Source organism: Aulonocara sp. 'chitande type north' Nkhata Bay, linkage group LG15 (assembly GCF_057382095.1).
Source record: "Aulonocara sp. 'chitande type north' Nkhata Bay isolate Kocher_YH1m ecotype deep benthic linkage group LG15, A_spYH_male_GT1.1, whole genome shotgun sequence".
NCBI classification, from domain to species: Eukaryota; Metazoa; Chordata; class Actinopteri; order Cichliformes; family Cichlidae; genus Aulonocara; species Aulonocara sp. 'chitande type north' Nkhata Bay.
In genome coordinates this window covers 21,823,016-21,846,748 of record NC_141358.1, presented here as the reverse complement: position 1 = coordinate 21,846,748, position 23,733 = coordinate 21,823,016, and the positions used below count along the sequence as shown (strand labels likewise).

The 23,733-nt window shown below is 39.8% G+C and overlaps 1 protein-coding gene across 2 annotated transcripts in view; it reads left to right on the top strand.

Annotated features, from left to right (window-relative positions):
• ift172 (intraflagellar transport 172) overlaps window positions 1-23,733 on the top strand; it is a 54,766-nt gene that overhangs the window by 28,854 nt on the left and 2,179 nt on the right. For both annotated transcript variants that reach the window (XM_086264947.1, XM_086264948.1), the window contains exons 29-47: window positions 1,082-1,198; window positions 1,648-1,790; window positions 2,290-2,383; window positions 2,751-2,815; window positions 4,015-4,195; window positions 6,215-6,324; window positions 9,802-9,931; window positions 14,585-14,683; window positions 14,818-14,927; window positions 15,145-15,208; window positions 15,683-15,769; window positions 17,184-17,300; window positions 18,387-18,497; window positions 18,615-18,734; window positions 19,670-19,765; window positions 20,107-20,166; window positions 20,329-20,427; window positions 21,095-21,248; window positions 22,293-22,384. In XM_086264947.1, the coding sequence (XP_086121073.1) occupies window positions 1,082-1,198; window positions 1,648-1,790; window positions 2,290-2,383; window positions 2,751-2,815; window positions 4,015-4,195; window positions 6,215-6,324; window positions 9,802-9,931; window positions 14,585-14,683; window positions 14,818-14,927; window positions 15,145-15,208; window positions 15,683-15,769; window positions 17,184-17,300; window positions 18,387-18,497; window positions 18,615-18,734; window positions 19,670-19,765; window positions 20,107-20,166; window positions 20,329-20,427; window positions 21,095-21,248; window positions 22,293-22,384 (2,049 nt within the window). The remainder of the gene's footprint in view (window positions 1-1,081; window positions 1,199-1,647; window positions 1,791-2,289; window positions 2,384-2,750; window positions 2,816-4,014; window positions 4,196-6,214; window positions 6,325-9,801; window positions 9,932-14,584; window positions 14,684-14,817; window positions 14,928-15,144; window positions 15,209-15,682; window positions 15,770-17,183; window positions 17,301-18,386; window positions 18,498-18,614; window positions 18,735-19,669; window positions 19,766-20,106; window positions 20,167-20,328; window positions 20,428-21,094; window positions 21,249-22,292; window positions 22,385-23,733) is intronic.

Here is a 23,733-nt window from a genome sequence, read left to right as displayed (position 1 = left end):
AGAAATGAATCAAATAAAAGTAGTAAATAAAGTAAACAAAAATCTTTGTTTATGTAATAAAACAGTCAAATAAAATAAAATAATGCAACAGAATAACTAAATACAGTCACATAAACACTGTCTATAAACCTTGCTTATTTAAAATACTGGGTGAAGTGGTAGCTTTACTTCTAGCTGCTCTCAGTTACTCCAACAGTTAGAGCACAGAAACTAAAAGCTGCCTTTTTTCTGCTTATTGTACTGGTTCATACACTGAAAGTACCAGAGCACTAATGCAGGACTTTAAGACAGGTATAATTTGTTCTCTCTTTCCGTGCTATGAAAGATAAATAGGATTAAACTGCAGTGACAGTGTTTATACTGTAAAGCAAAGTTTTTTTTGTGGCAGTTCATCTGCTTATTTTTCTTGTTTAATTACTTGGAGATGAGGAACATAACTCCAAGAATGTGAGCAACAAAAACAATGTCTTCAGATCCTTCCTGCTCATCTGAAACCAGTTTAAAAGTGAGAGAAGGGTTGCGTTTTGGTTCATGTCATTACTTCACAGCTCAGCATTTACGCAGGCACGACTGGTTGGGGCTTCTCATCAGAAGAGCTCTCACGGGCTCAGAAACTGCTGCAGTTCTAGAGCCGTGTGAGGTTTTTATTGGGAGGTCTGTGTCTGAGACCACTCTCTGTTTCTAATGTTTGTAGCTGTCCAGCTGTCTTGGGAGAAATGCCTTGCAGCAGTTTAAACTCAAACAATAATTTATTCAACATTTTCCTGAATTGTGAAGTTCAACAGATCACTGTACAGACAAATTTTAAAGTCTTTTAATCATGTCCCGACATAATCGCTTTCAAACTGAGTCTCTGAGCTCTAGATTTCTTTTTCATTACTGAATCTGTTCATTTTTGGGACCAATTTTCTAACTTTTTTTTTCACAGTGTCACAAACTTTGGGGCATTAATTCTTCCTCTACATTCTATTCTAGCTCTAATTCAACGACCCTTAATGGGCTGTGTGGTTTGGTTGAGCCTGCCGGTATGTGATACATAAGTTATGGTAAGGGACGGTGATGATAAATGTGCTGTTTGCAGGAGCTGGAGGCTGAATCGAGGTTCTCGGAGGCGGAATACCACTTCATGGAGGCTGAAGAGTGGAAGGCTGCGGTCCACATGTACAGTGTCAATGATATGTGGGAGGATGCGTACAGGGTACAAACGCCACATTTGTTTTGTTTTGTTCACTTGTGTTTAATCTCATTACATTTATAAGATATGGCAGAGAGCAGTAAAGTCTAGAACCTCGTCCCACGCAGCAAATGTTTACACCTCACACTCTGCTTATATCAGCTGTTATCTGTTGTTGTAATTGTTTTAGGTTAAAGCATATACTGTAGATTGCATATATTATAATGTTTATTCCTGATGCTAAATGCAGAATAGGACGGCTTGACTTGTTGTTACTGGGTTTCATGTCCACAGCATTGTTACAGGTGTGTGGCTCTCTGTTTATTGCTGTAGTTTCGTTGGGAATGCACCACAGCTTTATAGCTTCTTTCAAATGTTTCTCCCCGGGATTATGTGTTGTAAGGGGGTTAGGGAGCCACAGGAGTGAAGGCCTGGTGTAATGATTTTTTTTAATGTGTTTGTGTGTTCGTCAGGTGGCAAAAAGCCACGGAGGTGCTGATGCGCAGAAGCAGGTGGCCTACCTGTGGGCCCGGAGTCTGGGAGGAGAGGCAGCTGTTAAGCTGCTAAACAAGTTTGGCCTGCTGGAGTACGCCATCAAGTCTGCTTCAAATAAATCGTGAGCATTATCACAACACAAAGACCCAAATAATTATCTAAGTTCAATTTACTCACATACTGAGTTTCTTTTTATTTGCTTAAAATATGATAAACCTTTTGCAGAGCTTTAAAACAAGTTTGACACTCATTCAGAATCTTTTATCTGTTGTACTGTCTGAAAGGAAATCCTAACGGTAAAACGTGATCAATTGTTTCCTTCCTAAAAAGGAAATGAGCAAGGTCACTTAGTAACCATCTTATAAAGTTATTTGTGCTTTTAATTCCCAGACCGTGTATAAATTAATGGGGAGAAAGCTATATATTTGACTTTTGTGGTCACAGGGACAAAACGTGCATGTATCCTCAGTCAAATCCACATTTCTAATTACTTACTATGATATCAATTAGAGGTTTACACATGCATACACACTTATCTCATAGATTTCTACTAAAAATCCTTTGAGTGCCAGATCTCTTATATGTGACATAAACAGAGACTGTCCTCATGTTCTCTCCAGCTCATTTGACTTTGCCTTTGACTTGGCCCGCCTTGCATGTAAGGAGAAGATTCCTGAGATCCACCTCAAGCATGCACTGTACCTGGAAGATGAGGTAAATCCATCACAGTTTTACCACACAGTCAGTTTTCTGCTCTTTCTATACACTTTCAAAAAAGTTGCTACAACTACCCACATGAAGACTTTTCAGTTTTCCTCCTACAAAACTGCTTCATGCCAAATTTATTCTGTCTTCTTTATTCAACCAGACCAAGCACATCAATATGTGATTTTTTTTTCTTTTTATTGCCCAGCATAGTCAGCTCATATGAGAATAACAATAAACCTGCTGCTGCTGTTTCTGTGAACTAACTCACTGAGTTATTGTTCGTAATTTCTGTTACTGAGAATCTTGAACTCACTGCATGCTGCACACATTAAGTCGTGTTAATCCTGAATTTTTTCATGGTTTCATCTTACAGGGGAAGTTCACTGAAGCCGAGGCAGAGTTCATCAAAGCAGGAAAACCCAAAGAAGCTGTGTTGATGTGAGTACTGGAGGTGATGATGTTGTGCTCACACTTTGAGCCCATCATTACTGCCAGCTGATCAGCATCAGTGAGGAGCAGATTTATATCAGTTTCAGGCTCAGTTTGAAGCTTAATGTTTAAGGACAATTTTGGTTAATATAATTATTGGAATACTTCAATTTTTAAACTTTCTCATGTCATTAAAAAAAGTCCAAATGTGATTAGTTTCACTAATCACATATCTCTTTTAAGGGGTTCTTTCTTCCATAATTGAACTAAACAACCAAGCCTCATCAAAATCATTTGATAAGTTGGTAATACTTTAAATTACGCTACATATATTAACCATTAATTAGCTCTTAATTAAATGTCTGATAAGGGTATAATAGGACCATGCAGCCCAAGTCATTAGTAAGTGGTTTGCAATGACTAATAAAGAGTAAACAGGCTACTAATAAGCATGTTTATAGCAAGATAATTAAAGCCTAATCTAAAGTGTTAGCAGAAAGTTAACTGAGGAAACAGCCTGCATAGCAATCAGCAGTAGAAATACTAAGTATGTATAGCTTTCTAAAAATAGACATAGTGAAGTTACACCACAGCCAGCCACACAGCACTGCGCAGCAATGATTCTTGTACGCACATGCTTAAGTCATTTTAGGTAATATTCAAATTGGGGAGTGTGTGAGTATTCATGAATGATGGAGAGTAACCCATGATCAGTGACAACCCCAATGCTAACACTAATGTTAACACTAACCCTGGGCAAAGAAAATATCGTCTTTGTTTTTAATTTCTCTTTCAAGGATAGCAGGCATGGAAGAAGGAGAATAGTGATTCTAACAGACACATCAAAAATAATGAACTTTTTTCATTTTTTCCCCCAAGATATAGGATTGAGGTAGGGTTATGACTTCGTCGTCAGAGAGGTAAAAGCAGTTTTAACGGTTCACAAAAGTATGTAGAGATTTGAGGTTTAAGTTTGAGAAGTGCCATTACTTCCCTAAGCCACTGAAAGCAGATATGTCTTGAAATTAATGTCCAGCCCCCCAGATAGCCACAGCTTTAAGTAAGTAAATTTCTATGAACCTGAAGTTATTCAAAGTCCCCTTTCTGGTACTTGATGAAAAACATTTAAAAAATCGTTTCCGTTAATCTTAAAACAGATTATTTTTGGATTTTATTTCCTGTGTGTATTTGTGTGTGAACTGTTCCAGGTATGTCCACAACCAGGACTGGGCCAATGCACAGCAGGTGGCTGAGGGCCACGATCCAGAGAGCCTGTCTGAGGTTCTGGTTGGCCAAGCCAAGTTCTGCTTTAAAGAGAATGATTTCAAGAAGGCTGAGGCCTTCCTGCTCCAAGCACAGAGACCTGAACTAGCTGTTAAATACTACAAGGTAACTCCACCTCAAATTTATTTATAAAGCACATTTAAAAAAAAAAACACTACCCAAAGTTCTGTGCAAAAGATAGAGTGGATAAAAAGACAAGGGAATAGAAATAAATAAAGAAATAAGAAAAAAATAGATATTAGTGGGTGATAAACAGAATCATGGCCGAAAACAGCACAGGAAATACAAAGACCAATGACACACTCAAATGTCAGTGAGTAAAAAGTCTAGTTTTAAAGGATCAAATGGAGGGAGCAGATTTGAATGTGAGGGAAAAGTTGTTCCACAGTTTGCTGGCAAACACACAGAAGGCCCAGTCTCCTCTGAGGTTAAATCTAGCGCTAGGGACAGTCAGAAGCATTCCAATCACCTGACTGGAGGGACATGGGAGATTAATAGGGGTGTAAGAGATCATAGATGTATTAAGGAGACAAACCATGAATGGCTTGTATACAAACAGGAGTATCTTGAAACTGATTCCGACCCTCACTGGCATCCAGTGGAGAGATGCTAAAACATGTGTAATATGACCTCTCTTTTAGGCTACGTTCACACTGCAGGCGAAAGCGCATCAAATCCGATTTTTTTGACCCTATGCGACCCATATCCGATCATGCTATGACAGTGTGAACGGCGCAAATCTGATATTTTCAAATCCCATCTGGGTCACTTTCGTATGTGGTATTGAATCCGATACATATCCGATGTTTTAGAAAGCGACTGCTGTTTGAACGGTCATGTCGCATTAAATCCGTCTTTTACGTCACCGACACAAGACTGAAGCCAATTATCAGCGCCAGAGAAGACATCGCGAACGCTTCCTGGCCATCCAGTGTAGATGTCAGTGAAACTGTTGGGAAGACAACGTAAACATTTTATTTGTACTGTATAATCTGCAGATTCTGACAGAAATCTGCAGCTATCCTTTGAAGCACCGCTCCTCTCTTAAACAGCAATAAGGATCATTATTAGGTTATTTACATTATTATGTAAATAACAAAATAACTTAAAGCAAAAATTGGGAAACGTGAAGTCCGAAGTCTTTATATTAAGGGCCATCAGTCAAACAATACTGTTGCTCTGGGTCTAAACAGAGCGCGTTGTGTGTGACATCTTCTTTTGCGCATGCGGGCCGCTTTGAGCGTTCACACTAGAGCGCGTTTGCTGACGCATTTTATTTGTAGTGTGAACGAGCAGACAAAAAAATCGGATTTGATCAAAAAATCGGAATTGAGCATTAAGACCTGCAGTGTGAACGTAGCCTAAGATACCTGTGGACAGCCTACCAGCACCAGACAACAGAAAATGCGAGCATGAACACAATTTTGCAATCTCTCACAGAAAGGAAAACCTAACTTTTGAAATGGAACAGAAATGAAAAAAGCTGTTTTAACCACTGAGTTAATTTGCTTGTTAAACCTAAAGCCAGAGTCATATATCACACTAAGAGTTTTGGCCTAAGGGTTTACATAAGTGGACAGATTTCCAAGTTGATCAGAAAAACTTACAAAGGAATTGGCAGAGCCAAAACAGAAAATTTCTGTTTTGTCCTCATTCAGCTGAAGGAAGTTTTGTGCCATCCAGTTCTTAATGTCCACAAGGCATTTGATGATGCTATTCAGCCTGGACTTGTTGGCATTGAGGGGGAGATATAATTCCATGTTGTCAGCTTAGGAGCAAAAAATTATATTATGTTTACTGATTATTTGACCCCAAGTAAGCATGTGTAGAGAGAATGGGACGGGACCTAAAATGGAGCCCTGAGGTACCCCACAGGAAATTGTTACTGTTGAAGAAGAATAGTTTCCAGTAATGTAGGAGAAGATCTATTTTTTTAGGTATAAGGTGAACCAGTGTAGTCAATCTGCCGCTGATACAGAAAAAAGACAAGAAAGTATTTGTAGAATTTTTTGCAATTTAGTGAAAAATGTCTAAAGTTGCAGGATTCCTTTTTCATTTTTCAGATGTTGACAATCTGCCTGATAGTCAGTTATTTAATTGATTTCGTGTCTGTTTTAAATTCAGGATGCAGACATGTGGAGTGATGCCATACGTATCTGTAAAGAGTATATCCCCAATAAACTCTCCATGCTCCAAGAGGAGTATGAGAGGGAGGCCTCCAAGAAAGGACTCAGGTGAGATTAAGCCCATAAAATAAGTAACCACTGACCTTCATTTCTTGTGGTGTTCAAATATTTTAGGTCTAACATGGCAGAGTAAAAGATGAAGCACAGTCCTACTAAAGAAAACCCAAATCCGTCACTGAAGCTATATCTAGTTACAACATTTGAAGTCAAAAGCCTTTCAACTTGACTCGTGATTATTTGTGGGACATTTTTTAACATATTTTGAACATTACCAGAAATGCATCTATGCACAACGAATCAGTTTGATGCTTTTTTCATCATTTTTTTAAAAAACACCTCACGTGTACTCCCAAATTTCAACTCCCGATGAGGAACAGCTCATTAGACAGCAAACCAGCAGAATGCAGCTCATACCCTCCTCCCATCGTTTCTCCCGCTTTAATGACTTGTGGGAGGAAACATCAAAAGTTACCAATGGAAACGGATGAAAAAGAGGGTTTGAAGAGAGAAAACAATGAATTATTCTTGCAGACTTTACAGCTCAGGCTTCAGATAAGTGCAAAGCTTCTCATCTCCCACTGCATCCATCTGCAAAGCTGTGATGGAACTGCAGCTTGTAGAGGATGAACACAGTTCTAATCTCTAATTTCTAATGAAATGGAAGCTAATGACAAAGACCGATTATTAACAGGACAAGTAAATATATTAAGTGATTGAGATGAAAAGGCTGTGGATAATACGAAAATGTAGAGTACATTCCAGACAGAGAAAAACATGGATTCACTGAAGACTAACAGGGCAGAGGAGGGCAAAGGAACTAATACTGCACGATAGAGAGGGAAGAAAAGAAAATTAAAGAAAAAAAAACTAAACTTAATACTACAGAAAACTCATTACAGGAATGATAAAGAAATCCAAACAGGAACCAGACTCGGTCGTTTATCAAGCACTGAAACTTGCAATATACTGTAAAAAAAACAAAAACAACTAAAGATAAACCAAAACTCTGATATATTAACCCAAAAATCCAAAATTCTAAAACAACACAAAATGAACATTTATGTGTATAATTTATGCTCCATGAAGTTGAGGAATAAGGCACACACACATATAGAATGGGATATTGCTTTCCAGCATGTCCTGACTGAAGAAACCTCTATTCACGCCTTTAAGGCTGATTATTTGTGATGATATGTGTATGGCCCCGCCTGCACATATACCCCCTTCTCTCAGCCTCTTCTCTCAGTTCGATAGCCACTCTTCATCGAGCCAAGCTGCGCAGAGACAACCTTGTGTTGTAACTCGTTCCTCTCCTTCAGAGAACAAAAGTTATACACATAACTGTTCGTTCCCTTTCAGTCGATTCACATGGTACAACACATATAGTATGGGACATATATACACGCCCTGCAGAGTATCCATCAAACTGGAGTTGGACCACCACCACCTTAGTGTGTGGTAGACCCAGCTGAAAGGACAGTATGAGCCACCGAAGGGGCTGTAATGTACAAACGAGTGAACCGGAAAAAAAAAAAGTGTGCGGTGATGCCCAACTAGCTGCACAGACAAAGCATGAAGGTCACCCACTTACTTTGCAGAAGCCAAAGTGAAAAACAATGCAGTTTTATATGAAATACATTTTATATCCACAGACTCAAGGGAGGCACAAATGGCCTCAAGCACCAAACACAAGTCCCATGAAAAGACACTGGACCGCCAGTATCTAGCATCTCCTGCAGGAATGTCAAAACATCCACAATAGAGCACTGGACTGGGGGAATGTGCCCGTCCTGGCACCATTGCTCAAAGGCTTGCCATTTGTACTCATAAAAGCCTCTACAGGACCACGCATGGGGGCAGAACCTTAGCTATCAAATTTGATCTCTCAGTAGGTAACCATAAAGGCACCATAGATCCGGGCAGATGAATCACTTCTCCTCTTGCCTGAGAGAGGAGGTCCCCACAGAGAAGAAGCTGCCAAGGACTTGCTGCTAGTAGACTGATTATCTCTGCATTCCACGACCTTGTTGGCCACCAGGGGGGCAACAAAAATCAGTGAGATGTGCTGCCGATGCACTCTATCAAGAACTGGAGATATCACTTCAACTGGGGAAATGCATAGAGGAGCACGTCTGGCCATTGGTGTGCTAGTGCATCTATGCCCACGGGTGAATCACTGTCGATTATGGAGAAGAACATGAGGTAGTGAGTGTTCACCCTGGAGGCAAAAAGATCTACTTGCCTCGCCAAATAGATCCCGTATCTGGGCCAATATCAAAGGGGTGCAACCTCCATTCCCTCACTGGAATGGAGAGAAGGTCTGGAGAGAAGGTCTGGCCCCAGGTTGAGATGGCCTGGAACATGGGTTGCTCTTAGAGACAGACATCGAACACTGCACCATAATAGCAGAGAGCGAGACCACTTTAACAGGGGAAGGGAGCGTTTCCCTCCTTGCCTGTTTATGTAAGAGACCACTGTTGAATTGTCCATCCTGACTAGGAAATGTTGGCCCCTCAGAACTGGACAAAAATGCCTGAGCTAAGAACACAGCTAGCAGCCTTACATCATTGTGAAGCTCTGTGTCCAGACCCCTCTCTCTGATGCGCCATCGGACAGAACTCCCCACCCTCTTAGGGAAGCATCTGTGGACACCACCTTGTAAAACGACACTCTCCCAATCCAAGATCCCTGGTGCAACAGCCCAGGCTCCCACCGGTAGCTAGCATGCAAGATGCGGTTACTGTTAACCTCCTCTGGAATTTTCTCCGCAAAGTCACCCATCGTTCCAGGGTGTGAAGAAGCACACAAACTTCAGGTCAGTCAGCGTTCTCCTAACTTGGACAATTCCCAGGCAAATGGGGCACGCGTCATTGCTGGTCACTATCATGCAAAGAGAAACTGCACCACTGAAGACAGTGGCAAACAGAAAATTTCAGTTTTGTTCTCTTTGGTTTGATATCCATACCAAAACGCAAAGCAAAGTGCTGCACAGGAAGATTTGAAATTAGCACTTCGTGGGCAGCCTACACACCAGCTGTGGAGTGAAGGCTAACACCAACAAGGCAGTTGGGTTAACTTATGCCAGCAGACAATGGAGCTAACTAGCAGTAGCTAGCTAGCCCAACCCAGTAGATATGCTCTTAGCGAGGTGAAGAGCGTTAGAACTGAGGGCTGATTGTGATGGCAGGGGGTATATGTGTAGACAGGGCCCTATACATGTTGTCTGAGGCCATCCGCCTTAAAGGTGTGAATAGAGATTTCTTCAGCCAGGACAAACAGGGGCGGGATATCCCATACTTTATGTGTTGTACGGAGTAAATCGACTGTAAGGGAACCCTAGCATTGACACAATTAACTGTCAATTTACCATTTAGTAATGGTGGTTATTATTATTATAGCATTAACTATTTTATGCCATGATTGTTATGAACTGGTAAAATAACATAGAAAATAAATAAAGCTATTGTGAAATGTTTAATATTTTTTTAATTAAAAAAAAAAGAGTTTATTGCCTGTTGGTTTCAGGGGTGTGGAGGGCTTCTTGGAGCAGGCGAGAGAGTGGGAGCAGTCGGGTGAATATTCCCGGGCCGTGGAGTATTACTTGAAGGTTAAGGATGACTCAAACACAGCGCTGATGGAAAAGTGTTGGATGAAGGTAAAAAGGAAAAACAACTGCATAGAACTGTTAATTCACATGATCATTAGTTCTTTTTAACAATATGAAATTAATAGTAAGTCTTTTACACGTGTAGTTGCTACTGAATAAAGAAGAGCTTTTAAGTCTGTTATGGGTTTATTAGAGAGGCAGGTTTGAAAAAAACGTTAGCCTTTAACCTAGGCATATTTAAAAAGATCTTACCCTGAATATAGATTAAAATGTCTTATAGAATTAAAAACATATATATACATTGTGAGGAGACCCTGGGGCAGATTCAGTACAAGCTGGAAACACTATCTCACGGCTAGCCTGGGAACGCCTTAGTGTTCCCCTGGAGAAGCTAGAGAAGGTGGCTAGAGAGAGGGAGGTCTGGGCTTCTCTACTTACGCTGCTGCCCCCGCGACCTGTCGCCAGATAAGCGGAAGAAAATCGATGGATGGATGGATGGATGTATTGTGCAATTTATTTCGGTTTTATCGGGGGGGGGGGGGAATCCCACTGCTGATGTAGAAGTCTCGAAAACTCACAAAAAAAACTACACAAATATGATAGACTAGACATAAGGGGTTAAGATAGTGAGTGGGAGGTTTAACCTTCTAGTACAACAGTCATCACAAGCTTTTGCAGTTAAATATTATTCACAAAATTTATTTTTTCACCACAAACACTCAAAAAGGTCGAAACCATCTAAAGGATAAATGAATTATTTTCAGATCTTTGTCCTAGATGCATACAGAAACCTTATTCATATTTTGAAATGCCATAAATGAAAACATTACTGCAGCTCAGAATGTGAGAATCCCCTTTTCAGATAGATTAACAGTATTAACTCGATTTGTCAACCTGCCGAAAATATCTACTTACATTGTGTCAAATCTTAAAAGGCGGTCTGAATTAAAATAAATCACAATCTGTAGTAAGTTGACAGTTTGGCTTCAAGGCTGCGGCCGAGGGTTGAGGTCTCTGCAAAGGTCTGTCCACTCTTCATAGTTTTCTCTGTCTTCCTTTGAGCCGCTTTCCCTGGAGTGTTCGTTTTATCTTTGGCATCGCTGTACTGTTTGAACTTTCATGACATAAAACTACAGACAGTGATTTATAACCATTTCAAACAGTGTTTATTTCCCTAAAGAAGGAAATTATTCAGTAACTTATTCTCTGGTTCTGCAAAAATAATCCAGAAATAAAAGAAAACTTCCCACCATGACCTTTAATGGCCGTACTGTAGATCTTATATTTAGACAGCATCAGTAATTACTTTTCGCTTTTACTTTAAGCTCTGTAGTGGGTGAAGGACAGAATAGATGTTTAATTGTAGTCAAGAGTACCACTAAAGGTGGAGGAGGGCGAAAGGTCACCATGTCACCAACATCAATAGGTGATTTCTGCTGTGAGTATGAAGATACGCAGCACATACTGCATGTTATTGATTAAAGTGCAGAGGTCAGATTATTTGAAATGGGAATGGTCAATCTCCGTGATTGTAAAGAAGCGGTCTTGAAGAGATCACAGAGATCAATAGGTAGTTTTTTTCCCCAAGTGAGTTTCATTAGGTCAGAAAATGCTGCATCTGCATTACAGATGAGTCAGGCGATACACTGATTTAAGTTTTGAATTTTTGATTCCTTCCTGTAGTGCGCTTCATAATGACCTTTATTCCAATTATCTGTTTTTTTAAGACACATTATATTTAATAGGTGAAAGTGAGTGCTATCAAACATGCCAAATGACTCACAGAAGTAGCTGATTCTAGTCTATTTAAATGTAGAAGTGCTAAATCAGAGATTACACAGATGTGGTTTAAAAGGGACACGTTTCCTGCTTTATGGTGTTTTGTTTCTTTTTAAATTAGATTACTGTGGACTCTCTGTTTAAACCTGTGAAAATGAAATGTGGACATTTATTTTGTGCTATTTATATAATATATTTATAAATTAACTAGTTAACTATGAATGAAAATAGATAGAAATACAAGGTACAGCCGTATTGGAAATATTGCATTAGAAGAATTAAAGACTTTTTCTTCAAGACACAAACAGCAAAGTCAGTTCATGTATCACCAACTATCCCCACAATCAGAATCAAATGGATTATATAATGATTACGGTGACATTATATTGCTTTTTGAGATAGTAAGTAAGTAAGTAAAATTTATTTATATAGCACTTTTTAAGACGAAAACGCTGTTACAAAGTGCTTCACATGAAGACATGTCAAACAAACAATATAGCAACATAGAGGAAATATAAAAGCATATCAAACAAGCAATAGTACAATATAAATATAAAATAAAACAACATATTACGCATTAACATTACCCAAATGCCTGTCTAAACAGATGAGTTTTAAGCTGTCTGTGAAGGTTCTCAGTCATCCAGGTCATCGTAGTCAAAGGAGCTTGCAAAGAAAAGCGTCTGGACTTCTTTAAGTTGCTTGAAGACGTTTCACCTCTCATCCGAGAAGCTTCTTCAGTTCTAAGGTCAAATGGTGGAGAGTCCCAGATATAAACCTAGTGGGAGTAACCCCCCACAGAGGGACAAAAGGACCCCTGATGATCCTCTAATCGCCTGAGCCAAGGTGTGAAACTGGGTGTGGGTCCCAATCAGCCAGAGTTTCGGGTGCGTTCATTGTGAAACCTGGCCCCACCTTATCATGCGAATTCCTGAGGTCAGATGGCCCAGGATGTGAGTGGGCGTTAAGGCGTCTGGGAAGGGAACTCAAAACTGGATTATAGATGGCAGAGAGTTGGTGTCGTAAACCCCCGCCTCTGTTCAAAGATGGTCGCTCACAGTGGACATAGATGGCTTCTTTCACTCCTCTTTCAAACCATCTGTCCTCTCTGTCCAAAATGTGAACATTGGCATCCTCGAAACAGTGTCCTTTATCCTTAAGATGCAGATGGACTGCTGAGTCTTGTCCTGTGGAGGTGGCTCTTCTGTGTTGTGCCATGCGCTTGTGAAGTGGCACCTCGGTTGTGGAGACAATAGTCCTGAGTTTGGCAATATTTCTTAAGTGAAAAAAGCAGGAGCGGGTCACGGATTTAATATGAGATGACAGATCATGACAATTTTATATTATCATCATTGCAAAGATCTCTGTTAATAGCTTTTTAATGTCATCAGCTAAACAGTTGAAGAAGTTGAACTCTTTCTCCCTCGAAGTATGACATCATCAGTGTCAGTACTGGTAGGGCAAAACAGCAGTGGTAATAAGAGGCAGTTTTTAAATATATGCCATTTCTTACACTGCGGTGGCTCAGAAACTGGTGGAATAACATCAATTTGGGGGCGGCCGTGGTTAAGGGGGTTGGGAAACTCATCTTGTAACTGGAAGGTTGCCGGTTCGATCCCCAGCTCTGTCTGTCTTGGCCGTTGTGTCCTTGGGCAAGACACTTCACCTACCACCTACTGGTGATGGCCAGAGGGGCCGATGGCGCGATATGGCAGCCTCGCCTCTGTCAGTCTGCCCCAGGGCAGCTGTGACTACAACTGTAGCTAGCCTCCACCAGTGTGTGAATGTGAGAGTGAATGAATAGTGGAATTGTAAAGCGCTTTGAGGGTCTTGAAAAGCGCTATATAAATGCAATTCATTATTATTAATAGCCCCACCTACTTTCTTAACTTTGTCCTGAAAAGGTTATGAAAGAACTGCTACTTTGTTAAAATTTGGTTTTATAATATTTTTGCTGTATAGAATATCAAAAATGCCAAAGACACATATTGTAAGGAGAGAAAAAATTTTGTACATTATATGTCTCGGTGTACACACATACTAAACGTATGTGTGACTGAGAATAAAATGCAAAAAATTAGAATAAAATACACTTGAAGTAGGAAAAATAAGACACAATAAATATTTTTTATCGAAAAAGTTGGGAAAATATTGTGCTACGGCACCCACAACATTTAAAAAAATGTAGTTCATTAAAATCAATATCACAGAACAGATTCAAAACAACAGAAAACTATAGTAGTTAAATAGGAAATAGCTTAAGTCCATAATGAATATTGTGGAAGTGGTAAAGCTTTTCTGTGTCTATCCTCATGGCAGTGGAGCAGAAACAGACGTTCAGCTGCATGTCCAGTCAGTGGTTCGATCCCGGGCTTCTCCAATCTGCATGATGACATGTGTAAATGTGTTCATGACCAGGATGTGTGTATATGTGTGAGTGGGAGTCGGGTGCCTTGAGTGCTCAGTAAGTGCAGAAAAGTGCTATATAAATACCACTAATACCGAGTCCATATGAAGAAGATAAAATAAATCAGTACTGGCTTTATCTTCATATGGTACCCACTCTTTCTGTCTTCCTATCCAGAATAAACTCTCTTGTCCCAAGCTACATTTTCTCAAACCAGAAAACAGAAAGGTTGCTGAAAAGGAAATGCAGAATCTATCAAAAGGGTTTCATGGATTTGTTGCCCATTATTACCAAAAACACGTTGCCTACCTCGATTCTATTTCATGAAATAATTGCAAAAATAAACCCTAAAAGGAAAAAAAAAAGAAAACGTCTTGAGCAGACTTGAATAACAAAATAATGACAAAGCTAAATGTTATATTTCTATATATGGTTTGAATTGATTTTTCCTTTTTGTGTCTTTTTGGGTGTCCTGTACTGTTTGGCGTGTGCACTCGCTGTGTGCATATGTCCAGGCGGCAGAGCTGTCCATCAAGTTCCTGACAGCAGATGTAGCAGTGGAGGTGATCCAGGTGGTCGGACCACGACTCGCACAGCTGAGGAAGTTCAACGCCGTGAGTGAAAACACACGTAGATTCAGTTAATAAAACAATACACACACACACACACACACACACAATCCAAATATATATGCTCTTATAATAAGGTTGCCTCTTTCCTGTGTCCTGTTTGTATTTGATTGTTGAAGGCTGCTGAGCTCTACTTAAACATGGACCTCATCAAAGAGGCAATCGATGTCTTTATTGAGGGTGAGGAGTGGAACAAAGCCAAGAGAGTCGCCAAGGAGCTGGAGCCGAGGTTTGAGAGCACACAAACACACACAAACACTCAAGTGTATCATAGTTATTACGGGCAGAACAGCAACAAAGACAAGGGCCGACACTGAATTAAAACTCAGAATAGAAGAAGTGAACAGAAAGGCTAAGACATGCTGGTTATTTTTTCAATGTCATATCAGTTTTATTAAGCATGCGTGCCTCTCTGCCCTGTTTCTTATGAATCTGATATTTGACAGGTATGAGGACTACGTGGACCAGAAGTACAAGGAGCACCTTAAAAACCAGGGCAGAGTGGAGTCTGTAAGTACAAGTATACACTCTATGACACCCTGAACCAAACAAATAAAAAAAAAAGAAAAGCTGACATGTTATCAAGCTAATATTGACCCAATTATGACAAAATTCAGCTTCCAAAATCACTCCAAGCAGTTTGGTCCAGAAAAATAACTTTTTGTAACGTTTATATAAAGCAAAAAGAGATAAATATCTCTCATTTGATCCATTTCTGTAGTAAACAGCAGCATGTTCCTCCCAGAATAAGAATTTGTTAAGTTTCACTGAGATGATTTTACAGTGATTGCTGTATTTCCTGCACCATTTCACTGCTCTGTGGAGCCCTACATGTCCTCCGAGTTGTTTACTTTGCCAGTGCCATTTGATAAATATGAGCAGAGAAAGACAGAAAATGTAATGGTCTAATTTCAAGTTTCATGCTGTGTTTCTTAGAGCTGAAAAAACTGTTTGTTTTTATTTTTGATGACTGTGTTCGTTCAGCTGGTGGGAGTGGATGTCATGGCAGCCCTGGACATCTACGCAGAAAGAGGCCAGTGGGAGAAGTGCCTGGAGACAGCATCCAAACAGGTATGTCTTGTTTGATGTCATTAAGAGTTCATATTATATTGTCACCTCTTTTGTTTTTCGGGTTGTTAAGCAAACAGCTTTTGCTCAAATCAGGGTTTTAAAGTTCTAAAACAAGTGAACTCTAAAGCAGGGCACAGGGGAAAGAGTCATTCATCGTTACTTCAAACAACCAGGAACTTTGTGCGAATTTGTTGGGAAGTAGGGATGGAGCGATGATGCTGGGAAATCTACAGGGAATCCGGTGATTCTGATAAGGTATTAGACATATAGGCAGCGGGCTAAAATCCCAGGCAATTTTAGAGCAAAAGCAGATAACCAGGTGAGGTCAAGGTGTTAGAGTTTTAGACAAAGCAGTGAGCAATTGATAAACTAGAGGTTAAATGATGCCAGTACTACACTAGGGGATGAAACAATCACTGAGCAGAGTTCAGGTCTGGAGCTTTATGATGCAGGTAGGTGATAATGATGAGCAGGTGCCCCAGCTGTAAAAGCATGGACAAAAACAACATGTACAGTCAGACCGGTGACCGGTGGTTGTAACTTTTCTTAGAGTGGGAGAGGGTCAAGGATGAGCCGGACTGAAGGTATAGGAATATATGATCTGATGTGAAGTGTTCTTTGTTTGAGAGTGTTTGAGAAGGTATAAAAGAGTTCAAGGGGGCGTCCTTCCACAGAAAACTGTTTTGGTGTTTGACTTGAATGTTTTCTCCACTGCAGTGTTTTTTGTTCTTTTTCCTTAATAAACCTCACTTCAAAGAAACGCTCACCTGGTGGTTGCAATTTTATTTAAGATTTTCCACAACAGAAACAAAGAGGACTAACCATGTCCTAGCTGCAGCTAAGGGTAATTTGTTGTTACCTCCAGTAAAAATGTGCTGCAAGGCTCCAGGAAAGCACTTCCAATCCTTCTTAGAGCCGAATCCAAAGTGTCCATGTCTGGAAATGAGATGATCCACTTTGGAGCTTTCTGAAATTGTATTACAAGTTAATTTGAGACATTAATCGAACACTTTTCGGCACTGAGGGGGTGGTTCTTGTTTTGGGTGGGGGTTCTGTCCCATCCGAAGTCCCCCCTGATTCAACCTTGGTGATATCAGACAGAAAAGCAACTTTGCAGCAGCTAAGTAGTTTATGTTGATTTATGTTTCCCTCCAGTGGGCCTTAATGTGCAGTTTTTTTTATGAACTAGCTAAACTCATCCCCGCACTGTGGCAATATTCAGACAAATAAGGCCTGCATGGGCATTTCTGTCACACAAGATGAAGCATATTCGGGCGCTCATGGACAATTATTTCTGCTGAGGCAACACTTTTTTTTTTCTCTCGTGCTTTTTGGTCTTGTTTGCTCGTTAACAGGCCTCATTGACCTCATTTTTTCTGTCAGGCTTCATAATTTTTGTGTTGTGTTTTGTCAGACCTTTCAGATCCTCCATAAGTACATTGCTCTGTACGCAACACATCTCATCAAGGATAAGGAAGCTCCAAAGGCTGTTCAGCTCTACATACAGCACGGAGTACCACCAAACCCTCAGGTACACACACACTTCTTATAGCTAATTCCATTCCCCCCTAGTGGGTACCCTAAAGGTACATTATCCTTCTTTCACTGCGTGATAACCCAAGTTTCCCTCTTTAATGTAGAATATCTACTCTTATTTTTGTAGTCTTCATAGAAGGTGAAATTATATGAATATTCCAACCAAGTATCACAGCAAAATGTGTTATAGACATGCCAGTCCACCATGTCCATTTCACGCTTTGCCTCTCTGCTGTGGCCAGTTAGGCAAAGAAAAGATAAAGTAAGCATAGAGAGACCACAAACAGATTGGGGTGTGGTGTATTTTGTGCAAGATTTTGGCACGATGGGAATGTTTGCATAGTTTCAAACAACCCACATGTTTTTATGCAGTTCAGTGTTGACAAGATTGCATTGATTGCCAAGATTGTCGACTTTGTTGTTATGTACAGTGTGAGTCTCAGTTAGCACCACAAAAGCCAAATAGCTAGTGTTCTTAAGCATAATAAACCAATTTCTTCTCCAGTTTTTACCCACGCCACCTGCCTGCATAGCAGCATGCAGGCAGGCAGCTGCTGCAAAGTGAGCATGTTGACACCTAAGTTTGTGAATGCAATAGCTTGAGAATGAGACGATATAGGATTTTCAAATTGACAGCATAGGTGCAAATTCTCAGACGAGTTTGAAAGTAAAGGTCAGACAGCAGGTTTTCTGAAAATTACCCAAGATTTTCTAATTAAACCATAGGTGTATCTATTAGAAGGCTGAGGGGTAGCAGGTGGCACTGCCAGTATTTTTGTTTGCTATAAAGCGGTATTTACAACAAAACTCTATGTTACCTTAAGAGCTTGGAGCCCTGGTTTACAGATTTTTATGGTTCTTGAGTCAGTCAGTTCCAGATTATTTCAATAGACAATAATATCAGTGACTTTCGGAAATTATATTTACACAAATAAAAAGCAAACTGACTGTGAAAAGGCAGCTGTATTTTATTTTTAAAAAAAAAGATATTTTGATTTCTATTACAGCCTTAACAACATGATTAAAAAGAGACATCTCTTGTTTATTATTTTTTACAAGCTTTGCCATTTTTTACAATCAGAACTTTAACATCTACAAACGCCTGTTCCTGGACCTGATTAACCTTCCCGACACCGATGGACCAGAGTCCTACCGCATGTTCGCCGACCTCCGCAATTTCTTCTTCCAACTGGTAAATCAAAATTAGTAAATGCCTTTATCGATCCATTTTAAAAAACATGAAAATAAGTTTGTCCTCATAAAATGCATCAATTTTTAATTTTTTAATTTCTGTTTGCTGTGATTTCAGTGTGAGAACATGTCCAAATCAACCGAGGCAAACACTCCGGCTCATGAAGATTTTGAACAGATGCTGCTAATCTCTCACTACTACGCCACAAGATCTGCTGCTAAAGGAGTCGAGCAGCTGGTATGAAAACGCAAACAGCACCTGCCTAAATACAGAATATTTAAGAATGAGGACATCTTTGAAAATGACTTTGTAAAAGTTGCTCATAATTGGTGAGAATTCAACAATAGAACAAAGCACTGTGAAGCCTGGAGTCTTGTGGTAACAGCATAGATGATGTTGGGCTAGAGAATTGACGGATGTGAAAACACCTTGTATTGTGGGTAGATCAACCATGTGAACTGCAGAAAATGTGACCAGCAAGGCAACATTTGCCTGCCAAAAGTTCTGTGTCTTTGCTCAGAAAAATAAAAACGTGACCAGATTTCATTTTGGTCCCAAGGTCATCTCCTGGTACACCTTGGATGCTACCAGTACTGCTTCTTCTATTTTTAGATGTCCTCCTGTAAGCTTCTTTCTGACCACCTGCACATTACCATCTGTGATGTATACTCGATCTCTGCCTTTCATTTTGGGAAAGAAGACAACGTCACCAGGAACCAGACACCACAGGACATTATAGAAGACTTCAGTGATGATAGTCTGACCTAAGCTAAACAGGAATCCATGAGGGGAGTTACCAAGTAGACAAACAAAAAGAAACTAAAAATACACAGAGCTCAATTTGCACAGGTGAACATAGTTGAGACTTGGCCAGGCAGTCTTAAAAAAGCACAGGAAGGATGCACAAAGAGGTAATTACCAAAATAAAACAGGAAGTGAAAACAGTGGAAGACAAACAAACAGATAGACGAAACAGGAGGAGACTCTAGAAAAATGTGAACACCTAGAAACACGAGTATGAATATCAGTTAAATTGTAACAGGGAACAAGACAAAAAAGAAGACCATGTCATGGTACAAATCTAAACCTCTGCTAGGTAACTGATGATGATATGTAGGAAGCTTTACTTTGGGGTTTTTTAAGTGTTCTCTTCTTCTGCTGTGCATTTTCAGTTCAGTATAGCAACCAAGCTCTCCGTGTCTCTGCTGCGTCACACTGAGCTTGTTGCTGCGGACAAGGCTTTCTATGAGGCGGGCCTGGCCTGCAAGGTGAGTCCACCAATTAGAGAGGATGAGGTGCAGCTGTTCTGCTTTGGTAGTGCTGATGTTTTTTTTTTTTTTTAAGTTCCAGGTGCATGTTCATAGTCTAAAATGTTCCTCCTAGACCACAAAATTCAATGAGTTTTCTCCACAAAGTTGGTAATATTCCCAGATATTCAATGATTGAAGTACATTTAAAAATGCATTGTACACTTCAGGTAGTCCATGACTACTTACAAGCCTTTAACTCTGCTCTATTGGTGATTGGCCATTAGAGGATAATCTTTTTGAAGGAGCAGATACTCTCTCTCTGGTGTTGATTCTACGTGCTATGTTTTCAATTCTGGCAGGCTATTGGCTGGGAAAACATGGCCTTCATCTTTCTCAACCACTTCCTGGATCTGTGCGATGTATGTATTGTAGAAATCTTTATTTGTGACCTTTCCGTTATGTATTCCGTGAATACCAGCAAAATCCTATTATAACACCATTACACCATCTGAACTTCTAATGTGTAAAACAGGTGTAAAATTGAATCTTTTCATTTGTGATTGGCTAATTTTGTTGTCCAGGGCATTGACGAGGGGACTCTGGACACTCTGGACCACACCGATTTCCTAGACACCGACATTCCCTTTGAGGTTCCAGTTCCCACCAAACTCTGCGTCACAGTAAGACATCATCACCGCCCACCAAACACATATCCCACCGGATGCTGCGGTCAGACTGATAGATGAAGACAATATTGGTGATGTGCTACAAATCAGATCTGGTGCAGTTAGTGTCACATTCCTCTGTGATATTCTTTACAAATGAGCACAGATGACAGATCGCTCCATTTAAGCACCCAGTCTTAAGCTGCAGGGTCGCTGTAGCTGCAAATTAGAAAGTATCGGCAGGCAAACAGGTGGCCTGTGGGCTAAATTAGGCCCTCTTAACAAAAATCATACTTCACATTTTCCTGTTTATAGGTCACATTAAAGCTTGTTTTTATTAGTTATTTTTATTACCTTGGTTATAGCTTCTTAAATATGATGACCAAAATTTGGGGTGGTTTAGGAGTTGGGGTTAGAGAAATTGAAAAGAATAATAGTAACTATATAACAGCCCATTTAAGATTACTTTGTCCAAAAGTCTTCTTTTGTCTGAACAAGCTCAACCTATTCCTGTTTATGACACAGTCACTGAGTTTCTGTGTAGGAAACTCTTATCACTGCAGGCTGACATCACACAAACTGTATTTTTTTTATGTAAAAAATCAAACTCAACCTGACATGCAGCTCAGTTGCAATGAGCAATGTTTAGAAAAGCTGTCTGAAAACAGCGTGTGTGTTACAGGTTGCCCAGCGAGACCAGATGCGCGACTGGGTGCTTATGGTGTCCATGGACCATCGGCTCGAGCAGGTTCTGCCACGTGACGAGAGGAACACATACGAAGCCTCGCTGGTGGCCGCCAACACCGGCCTTCGCTCGATGCCCTGTGTCCTCACCGGTTAGACACACACACACAGAAACACTCAAGCATGTCCAAGACTTATCAAAGTTTTGTTAATTTCAAAGATTGAAAAGAGATCAGAGGGGAAAAAAATTGCAAACTGATGTGATGCAACAGAGAAAAGCAAAAAGCAAGAAGAAACGTTTCATCATTTATTTTGTGGAAAACATGAAATAATTAAATGAAATAAAAAATAATAATAATTTAATAAAAAATTGTGTAATTACCATAAAGTTGCAACATGTTCTCTGTTATTTGGAGCTTTTATAGTTTACCTGTTGTTAAACTTTCTTCTCACACCCATGATGTTTGCATACAGTGCTGACATTTACACTTAATCCACTTTGCAATGCACGAGATTTCACACACGCTTTAACGTGAGCAGGTTGATGTAATGAAATCTAATTTCAGGAAAGTGTAGAGCTGTTGTTTGAGGTGTTTTGGAGATTTAAGATGGATTTGTTCTCAAATAAATGTTTAATTTTCACCTCTGTGTTATTTGAAGAAGGTAATCTGTATTTAAGGGAGACCTATTTTGCTCATTTCTATCTTCATGTTTTTACTCTTGGTCTCTACTAGCGAAGCTTTTTGTTATTCTCTTATATATCTTATACTGAACCTTAGTGCAGCCACTCAATTCACCTTTTTTCTAGTTCCACAACCATAAAGCCAACGTTCTTTTGATTGGCTACCTGTCACAAAACAGAAGGTTTGATCAGCATATCCTCTCTCACTGTGAACAGCACTGACATGAAACTGTGGCCTTGTGTAATATTAATCCAGCAATAAAACAGTATATATGTGACAGAGAAAGAAATGTATAACAGGTCCACTTCAAGAACCTTCATTTAAAACCTAATGGACCATTCAACGATTTTCTTTCTTAAATTTTAATATGAAATGATAGCTACTGTATAATAGAATGCTATCATACACAAAACATGCTGTGGCCTTGCTGTAAGTGTTGATTCTCCAGTTTGTTGCGTGACTGTGCAGTCATACACAGCATGTAGTCTCGCTCTGTGGTGTTCCTGCTTTCAGGCTACCCCGTGCTGAGGAATAAAATCGAGTTCTCTGCTGCGGGGAAAGCAGCCAACAAGGAAGACTGGAACAAATTCCTCATGGCCACGAAGGTGAGATCAAACAGAGAAACTGGGTTTTTGTAAGCTGAGAAATTTCCGTGCATATAAAAACAACACAAACGGATCTCTCCTTCTTTCTGAATGAAAAACCTCAGGAGTAGGGCTGGGCCATATCATACTGTTCATGGTAATACCGGTATAATGTTGGGCAACGATAAGAAAATGAAATATCACGATACCCATAGAATATGGGTAAAACGTGCATGCGCAGTGCCTTTGTTCTCATAGACACGTGGCGGGAAAAGCATTTCGGCGACGGAGAATGAGAAGGGCGAAAGAGGATCGTTGAATGAAACTGATGAACCAGAATGTAAAAAAGCTGCAACTTCAGTGGTGTGGAACTGGTTTGGCTTTCATCCATCAGATACACAACAAAGCACTATTTTTGGTAGAGCATGCTAGCGGGCCGTCGTTATTACCGTGTGTTTTGTAAAATACGGCACACTTAAAATCAATCCTTTGATTCTTCTGAAAATCGACAGTGCCCCTTATAATCCCGTGTGCCTTATGTATGAATTCTGGTTGTGTTTACTGACCTCGAAACGATTTTATGTCGTACACGCCGCTCAAAAATCTGTCCAATGTTTTAGTACGACTTTGCTAAGCTATGAAGCCGCACCGCTTGATGGATTGTCGGAGCATTATGGCTACTGTAGGCAGGAGATACATACTGTGCATCAACATAATATTACTGTATTGTGTGTATAACCTCTTTTAAGTTTTGTGGATATTATACATGGTTATGCTGAGGATATGTCGGCCAGTTTCCACTGGAAATTCCTTTTGGTTAAATTTTCAGCAAGGAATTTGCATTTGCACTGTTACATTTTTATATAACTTTATTGCACATAAAAAACAGCTGCTAGTTTAAGCAAAAATACATTGATGGGTTTTTTGGGTTTGTTTAACATTAATAAAGTTGTGGAGTCGTAAAGTAGTTTATCTAGTGTCAATTATACCATCAGTTATATCGTTATCGCAAATTTTCAAATGTATATCGTGATAAATATTTTTGGTCGTATCGCCCTGCTCTACTCAGGAGTGTATTTGACTCCACAGGGACTGTAATTAAATGCAGTGTCATTCAAGGTTTTGAAGAGTTTTGATTAGTTTTGAGGAACTCAAAACTAATCAAAACTCCTAAAACTTACCCAGATCGTCTGTCCTCAACTTAAAATTGGTTGAGAGAGAAAGGAACTCCCATCATGGAGCAGTACTCAAAGCTTTTCTTTTCTTTCTTTTTTTTTTTTTCAAAGCAAAGGCATGAAGAAAATGTTTCTTTCAGGTTCAACTCTCTTTGAAACAGCGCTGATCTTTAGTGAAAATGCTAATGTTGGATT